The sequence below is a fragment of the Eimeria acervulina genome, genomic scaffold (assembly GCF_000499425.1).
Source record: "Eimeria acervulina Houghton genomic scaffold, Eah_scaff549, whole genome shotgun sequence".
NCBI classification, from domain to species: Eukaryota; Apicomplexa; class Conoidasida; order Eucoccidiorida; family Eimeriidae; genus Eimeria; species Eimeria acervulina.
In genome coordinates this window covers 1-22,324 of record NW_013547270.1, presented here as the reverse complement: position 1 = coordinate 22,324, position 22,324 = coordinate 1, and the positions used below count along the sequence as shown (strand labels likewise).

At 48.3% G+C, this 22,324-nt stretch overlaps 3 protein-coding genes across 3 annotated transcripts; 2 read left to right on the top strand and 1 right to left on the bottom strand.

Moving 5' to 3' along the window:
- Positions 1-4,285: 4,285 nt before the first annotated feature.
- On the bottom strand, positions 4,286-6,136 carry EAH_00042430 (hypothetical protein, conserved; the record flags this gene model as incomplete). Its single annotated transcript, XM_013391744.1, has 5 exons — positions 4,286-4,328; positions 4,481-4,539; positions 4,920-5,040; positions 5,384-5,565; positions 6,002-6,136. The coding sequence occupies 5 exons, from the start codon at positions 6,134-6,136 to the stop codon at positions 4,286-4,288; spliced, it is 540 nt and encodes a 179-aa protein (XP_013247198.1).
- A 1,276-nt stretch (positions 6,137-7,412) lies between these two features.
- On the top strand, positions 7,413-12,773 carry EAH_00042420 (hypothetical protein, conserved; the record flags this gene model as incomplete). The annotated part of the gene is made up of 3 exons (XM_013391743.1): positions 7,413-8,240; positions 8,637-9,037; positions 9,245-12,773. 3 exons carry the CDS (start codon positions 7,413-7,415, stop codon positions 12,771-12,773), a joined length of 4,758 nt encoding a protein of 1,585 aa, XP_013247197.1.
- A 4,273-nt stretch (positions 12,774-17,046) lies between these two features.
- On the top strand, positions 17,047-22,125 carry EAH_00042410 (hypothetical protein, conserved; the record flags this gene model as incomplete). Its single annotated transcript, XM_013391742.1, has 9 exons — positions 17,047-17,158; positions 17,374-17,716; positions 18,391-18,699; positions 18,952-19,048; positions 19,224-19,367; positions 19,656-19,770; positions 20,288-20,637; positions 20,999-21,072; positions 21,743-22,125. Coding segments are annotated over 9 exons (1,927 nt in total), but the record flags the coding sequence as incomplete, so codon positions are not given.
- Between the last annotated feature and the right edge of the window lie 199 nt (positions 22,126-22,324).

The following is a 22,324-nucleotide window of genomic DNA, read 5'->3' as shown; positions in this document are numbered from 1 at the left end:
TCTCTCTCTCTCTCTCTCTCTCTCTCTCTTCGTTTTGCTTCTCTGTCTTTTATTTTTGTCGTTTTATTTTCTTCTTTCTCTTTGCTATTGTATATATACATATATACATATATATGTATATATATATATATATATTCTTGTCGTCTCTTTCTGTTGTTTTGTTTGTGTTTGTCTGTCTGTCTCTCTCTGCTGTTTCTTTGGCTTTGTCTCTCTGAGTGGGGCTGCATGCAGCACAAAGCGAAGTAAATTTCTTTCTGTAGCTCCACAGAACATCGTCTTATTGTAGCCTATCTAGCCCCAGCTAGCCAGACAACTAGCCAGCTAGCTAGCTAGCTAGCTGGGTAGCTAGCTACCTAGATGGGTCTACCTGCATTACTAGGAGCCAGCTACATATTTCTCTTTGAACAGCTTTGGCTAGCCGCAGCTAGGTGCAGCTAGCTGTGGCTAGCCACGGCTGGGTGTGGCTAGCTGTGGCTTGATGCGGCTAGCGATACATAACGCTAGCTAGCTATAGCTAGCTGTAGCTAGCTGTGCTCGTGCCTGGTGGATGTCTTGCGTAGGGGGATGGGGTTTAATTGCATCTTCTTCTGTATGAAGGTTAGTGTGTGTAAAAAGAAGAAGAACAAAGAAAAGAAAAGCAAAAAAATATAAAAAAGTATTATCAAAATCAAAATATATAAAACCGCTTTCTATGCAGCTACGCAGGGGAGCCAAGCCAGCAGCATATTTGGGGCTTGTTCTGTTTCTTTTTGCATGCATTATCGGTAATAATGAATGAAATATAATATTAAATAATTAAAACTATTTAATTTACTTGTTTATTCCACAGAAAAAAGAAAGAAGGAAGGCTTCAGCTGTACGTACACCGCAGCTGCATGCGCAGCTGCTGCTCTCGCGGGTTTTGTTTTGCTGCTCTAATTAATTAAATTATTAATTCTCTTTAATAAATTTATTTATTTTAGAGTTTTTGTTATACTTCTTTTTTTAAAGCCGTTTGCTTGCTGCGGCGTAGTAAGTCCCTCCTTCTGCCTTCTATAGAACATTAAAACTTAAGTTAAAATAAGCAAAAAATAATACAGCAAAGAAAAACATATTATAATATACAAATAGATTTAAACTGAAAAATATATATTGTTAAAGTTTATTGGTGAGGTTCGAACCCTAAACCCCAAACCCTAAACCCTAAACCCTAAACCCTTGCAGAGAAATATAGAGGGTTTGAATGATGGAGATCAACAGCTTAGATTTGCTGCACACAAAATGCAAGGAGACTCTTCAACAGTTGCTAAGGCCTCAGTACCTGGGTATGCCTGCAGCTCTAAACCCTAAACCCTAAACCCTAAGCCCTAAACGGGTTAATTAATAGCAGGCCTATACGCTTTCTACTGTCTCCTTGCAAGCATAGAATGCCATCTCTGTGTTTATTTCTCTCCTTCGACAGCCTTCCGAAGTAATCCGCATCTCAGCAGCCCCTAACATGCTCTAGGGTTTAGGGTTTAGGGTTTAGGGTTTAGGGTTTGTGGTTTGCGTGTTAAGCTTTGATTCCTAAATGGATCTCCGAGGCGTCTCCTCCTGCACTTCGCGCTGTCTCCTTTCTTGGGAGTATTTTGGCTGCAGAGCATTCTCACATCTTTCAGCCCACAACTCCCTCCGTAATTAGGGTTTAGGGTTTAGGGTTTAGGGTTTAGGGTTTAGGGGTTGGGTGAGGAGATTTAGGGTTTTGCAGCGCTGCATGGTCTTCAGTAGTTTTATGATTGAAACTGTTTAGGGTTTAATAGCTGCATGCACACCGGAAGCAGGGGGATGCAGTTCCTGAGGCATTAGGGTTTAGGGTTTAGGGTTTATCTGGCAGCAAATGAGAAATGCATGCAAAGCCCCAAAACGCATGCAATCAAAAACGCGATTTGACGGGCTTCCACTGGCTCTGCAGCACCCTAGAGATATCCTTCCCTCCTTCCTTGCTGCTGCTGCTGCTGCTGCTGCTGCTGCCGCTGCTGCTGCTGCTGCTGCTGCGGTGTACGTACAGCTGAACGGGCTGCCTCGTAGGATAGAACAGGCTCAGCTGAGTTTAGACAGCGCACAAATGAGAGACAGAAGAAAAATAAATAAAGACGAACTGACGATCGCGCATGCAGCCCCAAAGGGGGCTTTTGTTTTTGCTGGCACTAAGTACTTTAGCGAGGTAAACCGCCGCTGTTGAGGGTTTAGGGTTTAGGGTTTAGGGTTTAGGGTTTGGGGGATGAGCTGCAGAAGAGGGTCTATGCACGCACCGTTTGGAGAACCAGCTAGGGTTTAGGGTTTAGGGTTTAGGGTTTAGGGGTTTTAGGGTTTATGCTTTGCCTCAGGCCCCCTTCGCAAAGATACTCCAGCGAAACGCTCTCAGAAGGCAGGCTAAACCCTAAACCCTAAACCGTAGACCCTAAACCCTTGCTCAACCATGCAGATTTAGGGTTTGCTACGGTTTAGTGCTCTCTAGGGTTTAGGGTTTGCTAGGGTTTAGGGTTTGCGATCATAGGTTGGAGGAGTGGCAGTCGTTCGAAACGGATATCACCAAGAAGTGGAAAGTCTCAGAAACCCTCGGATCGTAAGGGTTTAGGGTTTAGGGTTTAGGGTTTAGCTGCGGTGTACGTACGGGTGTTGCTAGAGACTTTCTTTCTTTCAAGCAAATTATCTGCATTACCTCCTTCTCTCTCCAAACAGCAGCAATAAACAGCCTAAACCCTAAACCCTAAACCCTAAACCCTAAACCCTAGAAGAGATAAAAGGGAGACAATGAATATTTTGTCTGTAAGCACTTTACTACGGGTCTTTAGGGGTTTGTGCATTATTTTTTCTTTTGTATATCTTCGTCTTAGGGTTTAGGGTTTAGGGTTTAGCAGATATTATTATAAATTTATTTCTAGTCTCCGCTGTTCGTATTGTGTAAACCCTCATAATTACTGCTGCGTGTTTTGCTGTCTCCTTTTCTTTTTATTTTCTTTTTTGTTTGTTTGTCGCCAACTGCTTATTTATTTATTTTATTTTATTTTATTTTATTTTATTTTATTTGTTTCTTCGTTTATTTATTTATTTACTTTTTTATTCGTCTGCTTATTTATTTATTTGTTTGTTTGTTTGTCCATTTGCTCCTCTGTTAATCTGTTTATTTATTTTTTTAATTTGTTTTATTTATTTATTTTATTTATTTATTTATTTATTTATTTTATTTATTTATTTTATTTATTTTCTCGCTTTGTTTGCAGCCTTATACAGTACTCGTTGTTTTATTTGTTTTGTTTATTTGTTTTGTTTATGCATTTCTTTTATTATTTTAATATTTACATTTAATTAATTAATTAATTAATTAATTAATTAATTAATTTATTTATTTATTTTCTTGTTTTGTTTACAGTCTTTTGACGTACTACAATTCTCTGAGGGCTCCGTTTAATGCAATTCAAACCCTAGAACAACACGAACGACTTTTTACTGATGCAGAGTGCCGGTCAGCAAACCCTAAACCCTAAACCCTAAACCCTAAACCCTAAACCCTAGGGAGTCGCATAGTGCCGGTTCGATACCGTCAACGCTAGTGGATCGCCAACACACAAACAGCGTGAAGAACTAAACCCTAAACCCTAAACCCTAATCTTAAACAGTAAACCCTAAACCATAAACCCTAGGAGGGTTTAGGGTTCTTGAGCTGCACTTGTAAACTCTTAAACCCTTAACCAACCTCTCTGTAGGGGTTATAAATACGAGAGACAATTAGGGTTTACGGTTTAGGGTTTGTGTTTATCTGTGCTACAACTAAACCGCTGCAGGAGACAGATGAAGGGCCTCCCCCTCAAACGAAACACTAAAGACAAACAGCAGCAGCAGCAGCAGCAGCAGCAGCAACAGCAGCAGCAGCAACAGCAACACCAGCAGCAGCCAAGACATGTGCAAGATCACTTGAGTTTCAACGACAGGCAAGACACCACCAATCCGAAGTTCTAAACCCTAAACCCTAAACCCTAAACCCTAAATCCTAGACCTTAAGGGTTCTAAACAAAAAGAAAGGGTTTAGGGTTTAGGGTTTGCTGAGGCGTTCAGGACCCAAGAAATAATCGCCTCAACATACGGAGTCTCCTATAAACCCCCACCCGAGGGTTTTATGCTGCTGCAGCAGCAGCAGCAGCAGCCGCTGCTGCAGCAGCAGCTGCATGAAATGCGGCGCTGCAGCGTTGCTGCATGCATTGTCGACGAGAAGCTCGGCCGCATCTAAACCCTAAACCCTAAACCCTAAACACTAAACCATAGGGTTTTAAGAGCTGCAGGCCGCAAAAGGCATGCCTTGCTTCAAAGCCCTGCGCCGAACGTAACATAAACCCTAAACCCTAAACCCTAAGCCCTAAACCCTCAGTGCACGTCGAGTAGCTGCTTTGGGAGGGTTTGGGAGTGCCAACGCAGAAACCCTAAACCCTAAACCCTAAACCCTAAACCCTAAACCCTAACTCACTCTTCTCTCTCCAAGACTTGCTTGAGTGCGGAGTCTAAGCATTCCAGCTCTGCTTTCAGCTGCACAGACACCCAAACACCAACACCTAAACCCTAAACCCTAAACCCTAAACCCTAGCCGAGCTCTAGAGGCGAGCGCCGGCGCGCTGATCCACAGCCCTTTACCCGCGACAAAGAGAAGGGGTTTACGGTTTAACTACAGATGAGGGTTTGTCGCTAAGGGTTTAGGGTTTAGTGAGGGTTTAGGGTTTGGGTAGGGTTTACAGTTTAGGGTTTCGTGAGGGTTTTTGCGATTAGAGTTTGGTGAGGACCTCGGACATACGGTTTGGTACGGGTTTAGGGTTTGGCTAGTGTTTAGGGTTTGGCTAGGGTTTAGGGTTTAGGGTTTGGCTAGGGTTTAGGGTTTAGGGTTTGGCTAGGGTTTAGGGTTTAGGGTTTACTCTCTGAACGAGGGGTTTGTGGCTTTGGGTATTTTTGCGCGAATTCTCCGCCGCCGTTTTCAAATTTTTTAATCGCCGCTCCAACGACAGCCTCTCTTCAAATGCCTCGACTGAGGGCAGCCTGAGCACAAACCCTAAACCCTAAACCCTAAACCCTAAACCCTAAACCCTAAACCCTGAGCCCTGAATCTTAAACCCTAGAGTCTAAACGGTAAACACTAAACCCTGAGCCTGAAATCCTAAACCCTAAACGCTAAGCTGTAAACCCTCTCTTCAAATGCTTCGACTGAGGGAAGACTGTGCATAAACCCTAAACCCTAAACCCTAAACCCTAAACCCTAAACCCTCCCTTCAAACTCCTCCACAGATGGCTGCTTGCTCACAAACCCTAAACCCTAAACACTAACGCCTAGATGCCAACGAACAGATCCCCTGAGGGTTTAGGGTTTAGGGTTGACGCCTACTGCTGTCCAAGTTGGGGGCCTTCGCATTCTGCTGCTGGTGCTGCTGCTGTTGCATCAGCTGCTGCTGGTGCTGCTGCTGCTGGTGTTGCATCAGCTGCTGCGGTTGCTGCTGCTGCTGTTGCTGCAGGCAGCGCATGCAGCGTCTCCATACACAACTCCCCTACAGCCTTGTCAAAACTCGCCTGAATCGAAACCCCAAACCCTAAACCCTAAACCCTAAACCCTAAACCCTAGACCCTAAACCCTAAATCACAAACCCACAAATACGAGCCGTAAGAGGCTGGCAGCAATAAGGTGTAAACCGTGAGAGCCCCAGGCACCGAAGCTAAGCCGGAAACCCTAAACCCTAAACCCTAGACCCTGGACGCTTGCCTGTATCCTTATCTGTAGGGCTGCGAGGAAGTGCTCGATTTCTTTTTTGAAGGGCCCTCCTTCAGCGAGTTGGAGGAGGCGTGGGAGTGCTGCAGCAGCAGCAGCAGCAGCAGCAGAAGCAGCAGCAGGAGCAGGAGCAGACTGCAGCAGCGCCAACACAGCAGCTAATTCTCTCGTTGTAGATAAAGCGAGAGCCCGAGGCACTGAAGGAGGCGGAGGGAACTGCCACAGTGTCGACCACCCCACCAGCGCATGCAGCAGAGGCGGTATGCTGTTGCTGCTGCTGCTGCTGCTGCTGCTGTTGCTGCTGTTGCTGCTGCTGCCCATAGCTGCTGCTGCAGCGGGGCTAGGCCCTTCTGTTGAAGGAGAAGAAGGCCCCATTCTCAAAGGCGTCAATTGCGAGGAGTCAGACAACAAGCAGTTGCTACTGCAGCTGCTGCTGCAGTAGCAGCAGCTGCTGCTGCTGCTGCAGCAGCTGCTCTTGCAGCCTAAATGAGGGGATCTTCAGTTCCAATGAGTTGCAGTGTACGTACACTGCATGAATTGCTGCTGTTGCTGCGGGTGCTGAATAAAATTGCTGCTGGAGGGGGGTGGGCACCTTTAGCAGCAGCAGCAGCAGCTGCAGCAGCTGCAGCAACAGCAGCAGCAGCAGAACTTCTGTTTAAGGTCCGCTCGCAGCAGCACCACAGTCTTTTATTACATAACAAAATATTAAAAAAGGGTGTGTAAGGCAAGCCTTCTTCTTTGCTGCGGCAGCAGCAGCAGCAGCAGCGCGGCATGGGGCTGCTATAGCACGAACTGCTGCTGCCGCTGCTGCTGCGCGGCTGCCGTTTTGCTGCTGCTGCAGCAGTCGCCGCCGACAGCAGCAGCAGCAGCAGCAAGACAAAAGCAGCGAGTATAATGCAGCAAACTCCACGAAGCAGCAGCAAAACAGTATTTTAAATATTATTATGCTGCTCTAACTCGTTTGCTGCTGGAAGCTGCAGCAGCGCTGCAGCAGCAGCCACAACTCGAAGAATGCAGCAGCAGCAGCAGCAGCAGGCTTTTTTCGTGTCGCAGCTGCACGCACCGGCGACAGCTTCTGCAGCAGCAGCAGCAGCAGCAGCAACAGCAGCAAGTGTTTTGCAGCAGCAGCAGCAGCAGCAATTATCTCCCCATTGAAACCCCTCAAACTGTTTTTGCTGCTGTTCGCGATATAAATTTATTACATTTTGCTGCTGCAGCAAGCGGCACCCAAAGCCGCAGCAGCGGCAGCAGCAGCAGCAACGAAGCAGCAGCAGCAGCAGCAGCAGCAACTCCATTAGCAGCAGCAGCAGCTCTAGGACTAGCCAGATATATCCTTTCTTCTCCAGTAGTAACGTACAGAGAAGCAACTAGCCGCAGCAGCAGCAACTGCAGCAGGAGCAACAGCAGCAGTAACTGCAGCAGCAACTGCAGCAGCAACTGCAGCAGCAATACCCAACGGGTATCTTCACAGGAGCTCATTTTGCTGCAGTCTGTAGCAGCCGCAACACCACTGCAGCAGCAGCAGCAGCAGCCGAACCGCTGCAGCAGCAGCAGCAGCTGCTACAGCTGCTTGCCGCAACGTAACACGCATGGCTGCTCTTCCTCGGCTGCTGCAGCAGCAACAGCAGCAGCAGCAGTTGCTGCTGCAGTCATGCAACAATCTGTTGCATGCGGAGGGCTTGCTGCAGCCCCAGAAGCAGCATCAGCAGCAGCAGAAGCAGCATCAGCAGCAGCAGCAGCAGCATCACCTGCAGCTGCAGCAGCATCACCTGCAGCAGCAGCAGCAACGCCTGCAGCAGCAACGCCTGCAGCAGCAACGCCTGCAGCAGCAGCACGTGCAGCAGCAACACCTGAAGCAACAATACTTGAAGCAGCAACGCCTGAAGCAGCAACACCTGCAGCAGCAGCTCCTGCAGCAACAGCACCTGCAGCAGCACCAGCAGCAGCAACACCTGCAGAAGCAGCACCTGCAGCAGCAACACCAGCAGCCGCATCTGCAGCAGCAGAACCAGCAGCAACACCAGCAGCAACACCAGCAGCAACACTACCAGCAGCAGCAACTGCATCAACAGCACCAACAGCAACACCAGCAGCACCAGCAACAGCACCTGCAGCAGCAGCAGCAGCAGGCTGGACAACTCCGGTTGCAGGAGCAGCAGCTGCTGCTGCGCTGCATGCGCCAGCAGCCCCTTCTGCTGCAGGGGGAGCAGCAGCAGCAGCAGCAGCTGCTGCTGCTGGTTCTGCTGTTGCTTCGGCTGCTGTGTCTCCCAGCAGCAGTGAAAGGGAGACAGCGAATTGCATCAGCAGCAGCAGCAGCAGCAGCAGCAGCAAGGGCAGCAGCAACACAGCAGCAGCAAGGAGAGCAGCATTGGGGGTTCGATACAGCAGCAGCAGCGGTGCTTGGTGCTGCTGCTGGATAGACAGCTGCAACAAACATAAATATAAATACTTCCGAGTAAGGGACTTCGGAGATGAACAGGTAAACCCTAAACCCTAAACCCTAGCCCTAAACCCTAAGCCCTGCCCGTACACCTTAAACCCAAACCCTTAGAAACCCTTAACCTAAACCCTAACCCTAAATTCTAAACTCTAGATCTAAACCCTGTACCCTTGCAACTTAAACCCTAAACCCTAAACCCTAGCCCTACACCTTCAACCTTAACCATAAACCCTAAACCCTAATTCTATCCCGAAACCCTAAACCCTAGCCTTAGTCCCTCACCCTAAGCGTAAACCCTCAGCAGTAATACAGCGTCCTAGGCCCTAGTAATTAAACCCTTAAAAACCCTATAGACATTATAGACGTTTAACCATCAACCCCCTGCTTTAGGGTTTAGGGTTTAGGGTTTAGGGTTTAGGGTTTGTTTGCAATCAGGCGCGGCTGCTGGCGGAGAAGTACTGGAATGCAAAGGTTGCGGGGGAGGGTGCGGAGCAGCAGCAGCTGCAGCAACAGCTGCAGCAGCAGCTGCAGCAACAGCAGCAGCAGCTGCAGCAGCAGCAAGGCGGCGAGTCTCCTGTCTCTGGCGACGCTGTTTCTGTTTCTGGCTTGGGAGCAGCAGCTCCTGCTGCAGCATCTCCAGCTGCTGCTGCTGCGGCATCGCCTGCAGCAACACAAACACCAACAGCAGCAGCAGCAGCAACAGCAGCAGCAGCAGCAGCAGCAGAAGGAGAGCTTCCAGAAGGGGTTTATTCGCGCGGTGCCGGTGCAAATGCCTCTTGGATTTGTCGCTGGTCTTGTGGGGGTCGTAAATACAGCAGAAGTTTTGCTGCTTCCAAGTAAACCCTAAACCCTAAACCCTAAACCCTAAACCCTAAACCCCCAGCAAAGGCTGCTTATAGTGGACCCCTTCATAACTATCCGCAGCAGCTGCCGGAGGCGGCAGCAGCTGCAGTGTTGCTGACGCGTCTAGAGCTAGGGTTTAGGGCTAAGGGTTTAGGGTTTAGGGTTTAGGGTTTAGGGTTTAGGGTTTGGGGTTTGCGCAGGTACGGCCCCACAATGGCCCGCGAGTTGGCGTTGCGGTTTCGGCAGCAGCTGAAGGACGCGGAAGCAGCAGAAGACAGCAGCAGCAGCAGCAACAACAACAACAGCAGCAACAGCTCCACAGCAGCAGCAGCAGCTGCAGCAGCAGCAACCCCAGACACCGAAGTGCTCTTCACCTCGGAGCCCGACGACGCTGACAGCAGCAGCAGCAGCAGCAGCAGCAGTTGCTGCTGCGGCTTGCGATTTGATGCTGAGGGAGTCCGCTGGATATGCTGGTGGCGGGTTGGTGCAGCAGCAGCAGCAGCAGCATTTGTTGTGGGGCGGTACCCCTTTGCTGTTGCTAAAAGAAAAGCTGCTGCAGCATTTCAATCGCGAGTGCTGGAGCTGCAGATTGCATGCGGCTGCAGCGGCCACGTTGAAGTCAAGAAGCTGCCTCCTGCTGCTGCTGCTGCTGCTCTCGCTGCTGCTGCTGCTGCTCAAGCTGCAGAAGAAGAGCAGCAGCAGCTCCAGCAGCAGCAGCAGCAGCAGCAGCAGCAACTTGAATCCCTTTCTCCAGAAGGAACGCCCAGAAGCAGACTCAAAGAATCCACTGCAGCAGCAGCAGCAGCAGCAGCAGCAGCAGCAGCAAAACCTCCCCTGGTGATCCCCCCATATCTGCAGCACCTACCCCAGAGCTTTGTGGCTGAAGTTGCAGCAGCAGCAGCAGGTGGCAGCTTTGCTGCTGCTGCAGCAGCAGGGGCAGCAGATGCTGGTGCTGCTGCTGCTGCTCCTGTTTCGGGGTTCTGCGGGCCTTCAGTGCCGCTGGAGTCTTTAAACCCCTCAAGTGCAGCAGCAGCAGCAACTGCTGCTGCTGCTGCCGCTGCTGGCGTTCGCGGTTGTGTCTTCTATGAAGCCGGCAGCAGCGGCAGCAAAAGCAGCAGCAGCAGCAGCAACAGAGGCAAGTGGGTTGCAAGCTGGGTGTCTGAAGGCTTCACCCGCAGCAGAACCTTTCCTGTTGCAGCAGCAACTGCTGCTGCTGTTGGTTGGGGTGCAGCGGCAGCAGCAGCGCAGCAGATGGCTGAGATATGGCTGCAGCTGATCCTCTGCAAGGCAGCAGCAGCAGCAGCAGCAACAACAACAGCAACAGTTGCTACAGATGCAGCTCTTGAACAGCAGCAGCAGCATCATCAGGAGCAGAAACCGAATCTGCAGCAGCAGCAAGACCAGCAGCAGCAGCGGCAGCAGCAACTGCAGCAGCAGGAGCTTCACCATCACGGCCAGCCGCAGCAGCAGCTGCTGCTGCAGCACGCGAAGAGCGAACAGCAGCAGCAGGCTGGGCGGGCTCCAGAAGGAGCAGCAGCAGCAGCAGCAGATGTCGGAGCAGCTCAAGACTCTCCAGCAGCAGCGCCTCAGGCGGAAGCAATTGGCGCAGCAGCAGCAACAGCAGAAACAGCAGCAACAGCAACAACAGCAACATCGGATATGCATAGCGCTCTGCAGGAGTATTTGAGTTGCTGCTGCAGCAGGCCGGGGCTTTCTTTTGCTGCTGACAAGGGTTTGTGGGTTGTAGATGCCTTTAAAGCGTTCCACTCTGCTGCTGCTGCTGCTGCTGCTGCTGCTGCAGCAGCAGCAGCACCGGCCGGCAGCAACCTAACATTTTGTGTGCAGGCCTTAGGCTGGCAAGGAGCCCGGGCTGCTGCTATTCGCTGCCACGATGAGTTTGCTGCTGCAGCAACAGCAGCAGCAGCAACTGCAGCTGCACCAACAGCGGCTGGTCCTGGCACCGCTGGAACTGCGGGCAGCAGCAGCAGCAGCAGCAGCAGCAGCAGCCAAGAGATAATTGCTGCTGCTGCTGCTGCTACTTCCAACGCAACGGCTGCATCTCCTGCAGAGTCTAGGGCAAGTCCATCGTCATCACCAGCAGCAGCAACAACAGCAGCAACAGCAGCAGCAGCAACAGCAGCAGCAGGAGCAGCAGGAGCGACAGGAATTAAACAGCAGCGGGGGGCTGGAGCCGGAAGGCAGCAGCAGCAGCAGCTTCCTAGTCTAGAAGAGCTTCTTGCTGCAGTACAGCGCGTGGATGTCCCATGCGATCCAGCAGCAACAGCAGCAGCAGCAGCAAGTGGGGCGTGTCAGTACCCGCAGAGCGGCAGCAGCGACGCGCTGCCTACGAGCAGCAGCAGCAGCAGCAGCAGCAATGGCAGCAGCAGCAGCAGCAGCTGGACACTGCAAAACCTTTTTAGGCCTCATCTCCGGTTCAGCCGCAGCACAGCAGCAGATGCATTTAAAGGGGGAGCCTGGAGATTAGAATGGCTGCAGCCACGTTGGCAGGAGCAGCAGCAGCAGCAGCAGCAGCAGCAGCAGGATCTGCTGCTGCAGCAGGTGAGTTGGCCGGTGTACGTACAGCAGGTGGGGGCTCACGCTGCATTGCTGCTAGCGCTGTTCCTGAAGCAGCAAATCGAAGCAGCAGCAGCAGCAGCAATGGAGCCTGAGTTGCTTCAGCAACAAGTGCAGCAGCTGCTGCTGCAGTCTGTGGCGCTGCAGCGCGAATGCATCTGCAGCAAAGGCAGCAGAAAGCAGCTGCCGCAGCAGCTGCAGCAGCTAGAGCAGCTGCTGCCCCCACAAACAATGCAGCAAGCTCAGGCTTTGAGAGACAGATGCAGCAGGAAGAGACAATCAGCAGCAAAGCCCGCTGCTGCTGCTGCTGCTGCTGCAGCTGCTTCTCCGGCTGCTGCTTCGCTGTTGAAGTCTCCCGTTGCAGCACACCTGGCGTCTCCTCTTGCTGCTGCTGCTGCTGCTTCTGTAGATGGAACAGCAGCAGCGCCACTGCCGCCTGCTGCAGCAGCAACTCCCCTAACAGCAGCAGCAGCGGCTGCTGCTGCTGCTGCAGGAGGGTCGGCACCTGTGGACGCAGCCACTCTAGCCCTTCATCAGAGGCTGCTGCTGCTGCAGCGGCAGCAGCAGCAGCAGCAGCAGTTGCTGCAGCAGAGGCAGCAGCAGCAGTTGCTGCTGCAGCGCCAGGCGCTCTCGCTGCAGCAGCAGCAGCAGCAGCTCTCGCCAGAGCAGCTGCATCAGTTGCTGCAGCTGCGTAAGCTAAGCGAACCATCTCAGCAGCAACAGCAGTATTTGCTTCAGCAGCAGCTGCTGCAACTCCGCCTTCAGCAGCAAGCGCAGCAGCAAAAGCTGCTGCAGCCAGAGCAACAGCCCCTCAAGAAAACGAGACTGGAGGTTCCGGCAGCAGCAGCAGCACCTGCAGCAGCAGTAGCAGCGCCGGCAGCAGCAGCAGCAGCACCTGCAGCAACAGCAACAGCAGCACCTACAGCAGCAGCAGCAGCACCTGCAGCAGCAGCAGGGAACATGGGGAAGCCGCCCGAGGGGGCAGTCAGTGTACTGCACCCTGCCCAGCTGTTGCTGCTGCAGCAGCAGCAGCAGCAGCAGCAGCAAATTGCCCTGTCTGCATCGCTAGGTCATGCAAAGAGCAGCAGCAGCAGCAGCAGCTGCTGCAGCAGTAGCCAAGGAGTTCCTTCTTCTCCTACAACAGCAGCAGAGTAATGCCTTTTGTTAGCAGCAAAAGCAGCAGCAACAGCAGCAGAGCAGCAGCAACTCCTGCTGCTGCTGCTGCTGCTCCACCATGCCCCTAGCTGCAAGAGCAGCATATGATTTTTTCCTCGAGTTGATTTATAGAATTTCATATTTAAATACAAATACTCAAGCCAAACAGCAGCAGCAGCAGCAGCAGCAGCAGCAGCAGTAGCAGCAGCAGTAGCAGCAGCACTAGCAGCAACAAGAGAGGTGGTTGTAATAATTAGTATAACTATTACTATTATTAAATATTATTATTAAATATTATTATTAAATATCATTATTTATTATTATTATCTGTTATTAGTAGGCAGGCAGAGGCCTTCAGCTTATATCGAACTGGTATTGCTGCTGCTGCTGCTGCTGCTGCTAATTCTCCTCTCCTACCACGTTGAGCAGCAGCAAGACAAACAGAAGCAGCAGCAGCAACAACAGCAGCCGCAGCAGCAGCAATAGCAGCAACAGCAGCAGCAGCAAGTCGCATTGTTGTTTAATGAGGCGACAGGGATTGAATGAAAAGTCTATAGCAAGAAAGGAGGTGCCTATACACCTCAACTGTCTCCTTTATAGAGAGGAGGTGACTATACACCTCAACTGTCTCCTCTCCGGTGTGCTGCGGTGTATCGGCAGCACAACCCCAATACAAAAATTAGTAAAGATTTGTTTATAATTTATATATATATATATACATATATATATATATATATATACATATATATATACATATATATATATATATATATTATAAATAAATAAATAAGCGTTTATTTATTTATTATTCATTTGCCTATATTATAAGTATATATATAATACATATAATATATATATATATGCATACATAAATATATTATATAAATATATAAATATATATATATATATATATATTTATATTTATATTTTGTATATCTAATAGACAGCTTCCGACAAAAAATAGAGCAAAGCGCTAATAGTAATAATAATATGTTTTCTATTATAACATTAATAATAATAATATTATTATTATTAATATTATACTTGTAATATTAATAATATTATTATTACTATTATTAATAATATATTTATATTAATAATAATAGAGGAGAAAGTACGGCGAAAGGCTGCTGCTGCATAGGCTGCGCATACACCCTAAACCCTTAAAAAAAAACCCTAAACCCTAAACCCTAAACCCTAAACAACCCTTCACTATGCTAGGGTCTCTCCTCTAACTAAATACAAAGACAAAAACAATGATATCCAGCTGCTGCTGCTGCTGCTGAGACTTTTGCTACTGCTACTGCTGCTGCTGCTGCTGCTGCTGCTGCTGCTTCATATTTAGCTGCTGCTGCTGCTGCTGCAGGAGTTGCTGCTGGGTTCGCGATTCTATTACACCCCGCAGCATGCAGGGTCTGCTTTGAATCCTTCGGGGGAATCTACGCTGCTGCTGCTGCTGCTGCTGCTGCTGCTGAGTTTATGCCCGAAGCAAAACACTCCAAACCCTAGGCCGAAGCAAACAGCAAAAAAAAGATATAAATTAAAACTCATGACAACCAACATTAATAAATAATCGTAAGCATAAATAGCTGTACATACACCTGAATAAAGCAGGTGCCGCCCCCAAGGTGCTGCTGAGCTGCTGCGCTTGGCTGACTTCCCCTCTGCTGCTGCTGCTGCTGCTGCTGCTGCTGCTGCTGCTGCTGCTGCTGCTGAAGCCCAGCCCTCTACTTGCTGCCGCAGCACTTTTAAATAAACTGAGAAACAGCCGAGGAAGAACCACACAGCAGCGGACAACCAGAAGAAAACCTCCTGCAAGCGCAAACCCTCAAAAGACACCCCAAACCCTAAACCCTAAACCCTAAACCCTAAACAAAAAGAAACCCTTTTACGGATGGTCTCTTGCATCAGACCCAAACCCTAAACCCTAAACCCTAAACCCTAACGACTCCACAACAACACTGGCGGCAATGTCTCGGTACAGGCCGTGGCCACAACACCTTGCGAAGGGTTTAGGGTTTAGGGTTTAGGGTTTACGTTGGTTGTCTCCCACGATCTGAAGAGAATAACTGTGTGGGTGTTCGCCTGAAAGCTCATAGGCATCACGCCGCAGCAAGAGCTTTTGTTTCCCTCGGCGGGTTGATGCGTTCCTGCTGCTGCTGCTGCTGCTGCTGCTGCTCTTGCCTTGCAACAACCGCCGCCTCCTGCTGCTGCTGGGGCTGCTGCACCTTCTGCTGCTGCTGCTGCTGCTGCTGCCGCTGCTGCTTTCTTCTTGCAGCAGCCACCCTCGCGTTGTGCTGCTGTTGCTGTCTCTGCTGCCGCTGCGTCTGTCTCCGTTGCTGCTGCTGCTGCTGCTGCACCTTCTGCTGCTGCTGCTGCTGCTTTCTTCTTGCAGCAGCCACCCTCGCGTTGTGCTGCTGCCGCTGTCTCTGGTACCGCTGCTGCTACTGTTGCTGCTTCTGTCTCCGGCGCTTCTGCTGCTGCTGCTGCTCCTTCTCCTGCGGCTGCTGCTGCTGCTGCTGCTGCTGCTGCTTTCTTCTTACAGCAGCCACATCCGCTTTTAGGAGCAGGAGGAGCATCAGCTGTTGCTGCTGTTTCTGCTGCTGCTGTATCCACTACTGCTGTATTTGCTGCTGCTGCATCTGCTGTTGTTGTATCCGCTGCTGCTGCTGCTGCAGCCGCCGCTTTCTCCTTGCAGCATCCACCCTCTTTTGGTGCTGCTTGATCAGGCGGAGCAGCCGCATCATCTGCTGCTGCTGCTAGCAGCAGCTTGCTGCTGCAGCAGCAGAAGGTTGCGAAGAAGAAGAACGTAGCAACAGCTGCTGTCCTCATCTCCAGATTAGGGTTTAGGGTTTAGGGTTTAGGGTTTGCTTACCCTCTTCACAAGACTTAGGTAGACCCCACAGTGTTTAATGGGATCGACAAGCCAAACCTTAAATCCTAAACCCTAAACCCTAAACCCTAAACCCTCGGGCCGAAGGCGCAGACCCTAAGCTCTAAACCCTAAACCCTAAACCCTAACCTCGAAGCTGCGGTGAGGCTGTGGGGTGCTGATGCTTCACTTAGCAAACATTAAAACCCTTAAAGCAATCCCAGTGGGGAGAAGATGACGCTGTACAAAGAAAGGAGAGGAAATAAACCCTAAACCCTAAACCCTAAACCCTAAACAAACCCTAAACCCTAAACCCCAAACCCTAAACCCTATACGCAACCGGGCTATTGGGGGCGCTATGGAAGACACAGGGAGTAGAAGAGGGGAAACAATAAGGTTCCTGTCCTTTTTATAGATGCTTTGAGATTAGGGTTTAGGGTTTAGGGTTTAGGGTTTAGGGCGCTGTGAGAGAAGCGAGACAGTCTGGAGCCGCGATGGGGTATAAGCAATCAGCAGCTCTCTAAATAAAAAAGAATAATAAATAAATAGGGTTTAATATTTTAATATATTAGAGAGAGATTGTTTATAAAGCTAAAGATACACGTCAGTTGCTGCTGCTTAATGTCTGTTGCTGCTAGGGTTTAGGGTTTAGGGTTTAGGGTTTCGGCCTCGGGGTTTTGCTGCGCATCTTCGTGCAGCTAAGCGCTGCAGGCTGTGTGCATGTAGAGCTACTGGTTTTATATTCTATTAATTGCACTCCCTTACTTTGATTTCAGGGTTTAGGGTTTAGGGTTTAGGGTTTAGGGTTTAGGGTTTAGTATTTTAGGGTTTAGGGTTTTGCGAAGAGGATTTAAGAAGGGGGCCCACGCGATCGATGGGTTGCGCTGGCTGGCGAGCCTGGGGCTTAGGGTTTAGGGTTTAGGGTTTAGGGTTTAGGGCTCCCTGGTGTTCGTAGAGCGTACGACTTTCTCTTTTTTTTCTTTTGTGGGTTTTGTATGGAGGCCTGAAGCATAAACCCTAAACCCTAAACCCTAAACCCTAAACCCTAGCCGGAGCCGTCGCTCCCTGTCCCCCCATCTGGTAGGTGGCTGCGGCGGCTGCGGTTGCAGGCTAAGGGACGCAAACCCTAAACCCTAGATTAATGCTTCTAAACCCTAAACCCTTTTCATTATAATATACTGTTGGATCCTATATCATTAGCTTGAAAAACAGCAGCGTAGTGCGGGAGCAGCAGCAGCAGCAGCAGCAGCAGCAGCAGCAGGGGCGTCGCCATTTGCAGCAGCAACTGCTGCTGCAGAATAGCTCGAGAAGGAGCAGCTGCAGCGATAAAAGCACCAAAAGCAGCAGCAGCAACAGCAGCAGCAACAGCAGCAGCAGCAGCAGCAGCTAGGTGCAGCGAAGATGAAGCCCCTAGCAGCAGCTGCACCCTGCTGTCTCCTTTTTCTTTCTGTCTCCTTCGCCTATGCTGCCAGAGACAGCAGGAGCGGATCCCCAGGAATTCCTATGCCTGGAGGTAATTGCCAAGGGTTTAGGGTTTAGGGTTTAGGGTTTAGGGTTTAGGGTTTGGGGCTTGGGGTTTAGGGTTTAGAGTTTAGGGTTTGATATTCTCTCTCTTCGAGAGAGAATAAGTTTGACATTCTTCTATGCTTGTGCTGTATGTGGTTGTTTGTTCACTACAAACAAGGAAAGTTTAGGGTTTAGGGTTTAGGGTTTAGGGTTTGCGTGCAGGGACCTTATTAGCATCATTTTCTTCTTATAATGAGGCTCACCCAAACAAACCTCAAGAAGATTTATATGCTTGGAAGCAGAAAGCTGCTGCTGAGCTGCAGCCGGTGCAAGAGTTGATAGAGGTGCTGCAGCAGCAAGACCGCGAGCTGCGGGAGCAGCTGCAGCAGCAGCAGCAGCAGCAGCAGCAGCAGCAGCAGCAGCAGCAGCAGGAAGAAGAACAAGAAACAATAGGATTAGCAGAGGCACTTCTAAGAAGTGCAGCACTTGCAGCAGAGTTTCAGAAGCTTAGGGTTGACAGACAACTCATCAAAGACGATGTAGAGCTCGAACAAGAGGCAGACAGGTAAACCCTAAACCCTAAACCCTAAACCCTAAACCCTAATGCGTAACACTAACCTTCCACTAAACCCTCAAATCCCAACCGTAAGCACTGTGCATAAACCCTTGCAGCATTTGCGAGGCGTAAACCCTAATCGTAAACCCTAAACCCTAAGCCTAAACCCTCATCGTAAACCCTAAACCCTAAGCGTAAACCCCGACTGTAAACGCTTACCCTAAACCCTAAACATAAACCCTTATTGTAAACCCTTTACATAATCCTAATCATATAAACCCTCATTGCAAACCCTAGGAATAAACCCTAATCTCTTTTTCTTACGTTCTACACCGCACTTAACTACGGGGACCCATCTAAACCCTCGGTAGCTAAACCCTAGTTCCTCTTTGTACAGACCCTAAACCCTGAAACCCTAAACCCTAGAATTAAACTCTCGTCAGAGCCTCTTTACCCTCAACAGAGACGCCTAGCCCTAAACCCTAAACCCTAAACCCGTCATAGACATCTGTACACCCTAAAGGCTATCCGCTGCACTGGATGCTGGGAAGTACGGGTTTAGGGTTTAGGGTTTAGGGTTTAGGATGTAAAATTTCGTGTTTTAGGATTATGGGTGTCGGATGAAGGCGTGCGACAAGGGTTTAGGGTTTAGGGTTTAGGGTTTAGGGTTTGTGTATGTACAGGATGTATTCGGAGCTGGTTAAAGTACTTCCGGCTGCGGTGTCTCTTCACCCTGATATTTTGTCTCGAGCTCTAGAAGGAGAGAAGGGAGAGTCTTTAAAGCCTTTCTTGCGTTTAGCATTACCTCCTCGTGTGTCTTGGGCGCAAACAACTGTTTCTTTCTCTAAGTTTATGAGGTTTCTTCTTGGGTTTCAGATTAAACAAAAGAAGGGCGGCAAAGGATATAATCTCAACGTACAGCAGGCGCTGTGTATAGCACAGACAGATCCAGAACCTGAAGCAAGAGAGCAAGCGCTTCTAGCTCTCGACTCGTCAGACATCTACCCTAAACCCTAAACCCTAAACCCTAAACCCTATGCACGAGGCACGAGGTAGCAACCCTGCTAACACACCACGCCCTGAAATATCCAAGCAAAAGAAAAAATAATAAGTGCATGCACACAACTAATTATTGACGCATAAACACCTGCAAAGGGTTTAGGGTCTAGGGTTTAGGGTTTAGGGTTTAGGGTTTAGGGCTCGATGCAGACAAACCCCAAACCCTCGTTTGCTTTTTTTTTCAGCATTATGCAGCAAAAGAAGTTCAGAGAACAAGTCACCAGTGGGATCCGCCTTATCATGCAAGTTCGAGAGGCAGAGGAAAGAGAAATGGGATATGCCGTAAGGGTTTAGGGTTTAGGGTTTAGGGTTTAGGGTTTTGAAGGCTGGTGAAGAGTGGTGTGCCGTTGTGTACATCTCTGAGCGTTTATAGAGTCATTTTGCGTTTGTTGTTGGTGGGCTACAATACGGTTTAGGGTTTAGGGTTTAGGGTTTAGGGTTTAGGGTTTGTGTTTAGGGGGTTCCAATGGAGGAAAATTTCTACGGGGAGTTTGAGGCAGCTCACGCTGCTGCCACTTCGGTTGCGGGTGCGGGTTGTGGTTTATATAAAAGGGTGCTTAGAATTAGGAAGCATATCTTCTTAAGAAGCAAAGAAGGCTTAGTAAGACTCTGAGCTGCCTATACACCCCAGATGCATGCATGCATGCATGCATGCATGCATTAGTTCATCATCCATGCGTGCACCTCTCTGTAGATGCATTTCTCTGCTCTTCTTCTTATATTTACTTCCCGTATGCATGCATGCACTCTCCTGCAGTATATATATATATATATATATATATATGCGAGCATGCAATGTCGAACACTTTATGCATGCATGCATGCATGCATGCATGCATGCATGCATGCATGCATGCAATGTGAATGTTTTTGTGTGTTTTGTTTGTAGCGGTTTGGCTGGGGGGACCGTCTTTCTTTGCCTTCTACAGCAGCATCGGATGTTGCTGCTGAGTATGAAGAGGCATTTGGGGTGATGGAGACATCCTTAAGTGCTGTAGCGCCGAGTATGTCACCTATTTTGAAGCAGTTAATAAAACAAAATAGAATTGAAGTGGGTGCAGAGAGAGGTGCAGATACACCCCAGCTTGAATGCCCTTTTGAACCCTCTCCACTCGGAATTGCTTTAAAAGGATATACTTTTATATCCCCTTTAACCGGGGCATTCTTATCTTTTACTTATTCGCCAGATGCAGGCGCAGCAGGTCTCGCTCAATTCATCTGTAAGCAAGCAGGGCAAGAGGTTTAGGGTTTAGGGTTTAGGGTTTAGGGTTTGGGGATGGGGGGTGAGGGTTTAGGAGGGTTGGGGGTTTAGGGTTTACAGCTAGGGGTTGAGGGTTCGGGGTTTAGGGTTTACAGCTAGGGGTTGAGGGTTCGGGGTTTAGGGTTTAGGGTTTAGGGTTTAGGGTTTATGAATCCGAATGATGATTCCCTGCTTTGGATCCCTGAAGGTGTATGAAACTGCCGAGGGTTTAGGGTTTAGGGTTTAGGGTTTAGGGTTTAGGGTTTAGGGTTTGTATATAGGGCGTTCCTTGATGCAATCAAAGCTGCTGGAGCTGAATCCTTTGATGGGTTCGTTTGTTGCTGATCCTTCTTCTTCACCAGCTAGCAGCGGCACGTCCCTCAGCACCCCTAGCAGCAGCAGCAGCAGCAGCAGCAGCAGCAGCAGCTGGAGGCGGAACAGCAGCAAGAGTGTGCTCAGCAGCACTAACTCTCTTCTTGTAGAAGCCTTTGCTCTTTGGGGGCGCCATGTAGCCTTCATTGAAGACTTAAACTCTGTCTTTAACCCTCAACAGCAGCTAAGATTATTGATTTCCTATCTTGATGAGACAATAGGAAGAGTTGTCAAGGGGTCTCTAAGAAAGTCCTTTGCTGTACGCAAACCCTAAACCCTAAACCCTAATTCACCACATTAAATCCTATTCAACCCTATTTAACCCTAAGTCCCTAAACCTCAAACCCTAATTAACCCTAGTAAACCCTAAACCCTAATTCGAATCTCTAAACCCTAATATTATACAAACCCTAATTATAAATGGAATTGCAAATGACTCAGATACCTAGCAGAGCCACAGCTCATGACAGAAGCATCAGGGCTAGGGTTTAGGGTTTAGGGTTTAGGGTTTAGGGTTTAGGGTTTAGGGTTTAGGGTTTAGGGTTTGAGGGTTTAGGGTTTAGGGTTTAGGGTTTAGGGTTTAGGGTTTAGGGTTTAGGGTTTAGGGTTTGTGGGCTCAGAGAAGACTTAAAGCCTGGGCCAACAGCTCAAAGCCTCTGGAAGACGTGGAGAAGGGCTGGCTGAGATCGTTCAAGTAAGGGAACCTAAACCCTAAACCCTAATTTATAAACCCTAAACCCTAATTTGTAAACCCTAAGTCCTAAACCCTAATATACATACCCTAAACCCTAGTTTGTAAATCTGTATCCAGCATTCAAAACCCTTACTGGTCTTTTCACTCATTAGGGTTTAGGGTTTAGGGTTTAGGGTTTAGGGTTTTATGGGTCTACAGTTTGTTGCGTTTTGCTGTTGTTTATTTTGATTGATATCTTCTTTAATATTTTTTTGTGTTTTGTTTGTGCTGGCGGCTGTTATTTTTTTGTTGTTTGTTTGGGTTTAGAGTTTGTTGCTGCTGTTCTTTGTTTATATTAAATATTATATTTGTTTATAAATAAAACCCTCCTCTATTTATTGTGTTGTTTTTGTGTTTTGTTTGCTGGGGTTTATAATTACAAAGTATACATATACATATATATATAATATATATATCTATATATCTATTTATAAATATATAAATATATGTATATTTATATTTATATATATTTTTTTTGTGTTTTGTTTGTTGAGATGTACAATAACAACACATGCATATCTACACAAACATATCTATATATATCTATATATATCTATATATATCTATATATAAATAAATATAAATATATATATATATATATTTATATATGTTTTTTTTGTGTTTTGTTTAGGGATCACTTTGGCCCCGAAGGCGACGTCTTTGATACATATGCAGGGGTTCGATCGCAGTGGTTGTTTTCAGATGTAGTAGAAGATTTAATAAATTATGAGGGTTCGACAACAACAGAAGGAAGTGCTTACGGTGTACGACCACCTAAAGCATGTCATGTTCTTGCGTTTATGGCCGTGTTAAAAGTAGCAAATGATTCTTATTTTATTAAAGGATATAAGAAGACTGAACGGGGGCGAAAGCCTACGCAAGATAACATCGCAGAGGCCTTCAATTCTTTTGTTGTAGATGCAGAGAGAGATGGTTTATTAAGAGCACTCGCAGCAAGAGGCGCTGCTGTACACTCTCCTAGGTTCTGGACAGAGGCTATGCATGAGACTGTCGGTGCGTTATATTATTCTTATTATTATTATTATTATTATTATTATTATTATTATTATTCTTGTTAATAATATTATTATTATTATTGTTGTTGTTGTTGTTGTTGTTATTATTATCTGTTCTTCTTTTTGTTTCTCTGCTTTTCTCTGTCTCTCTATCTGTCTCCATTGCACTCTTTCTCTCTCTCTCTCTCTCTCTCTCT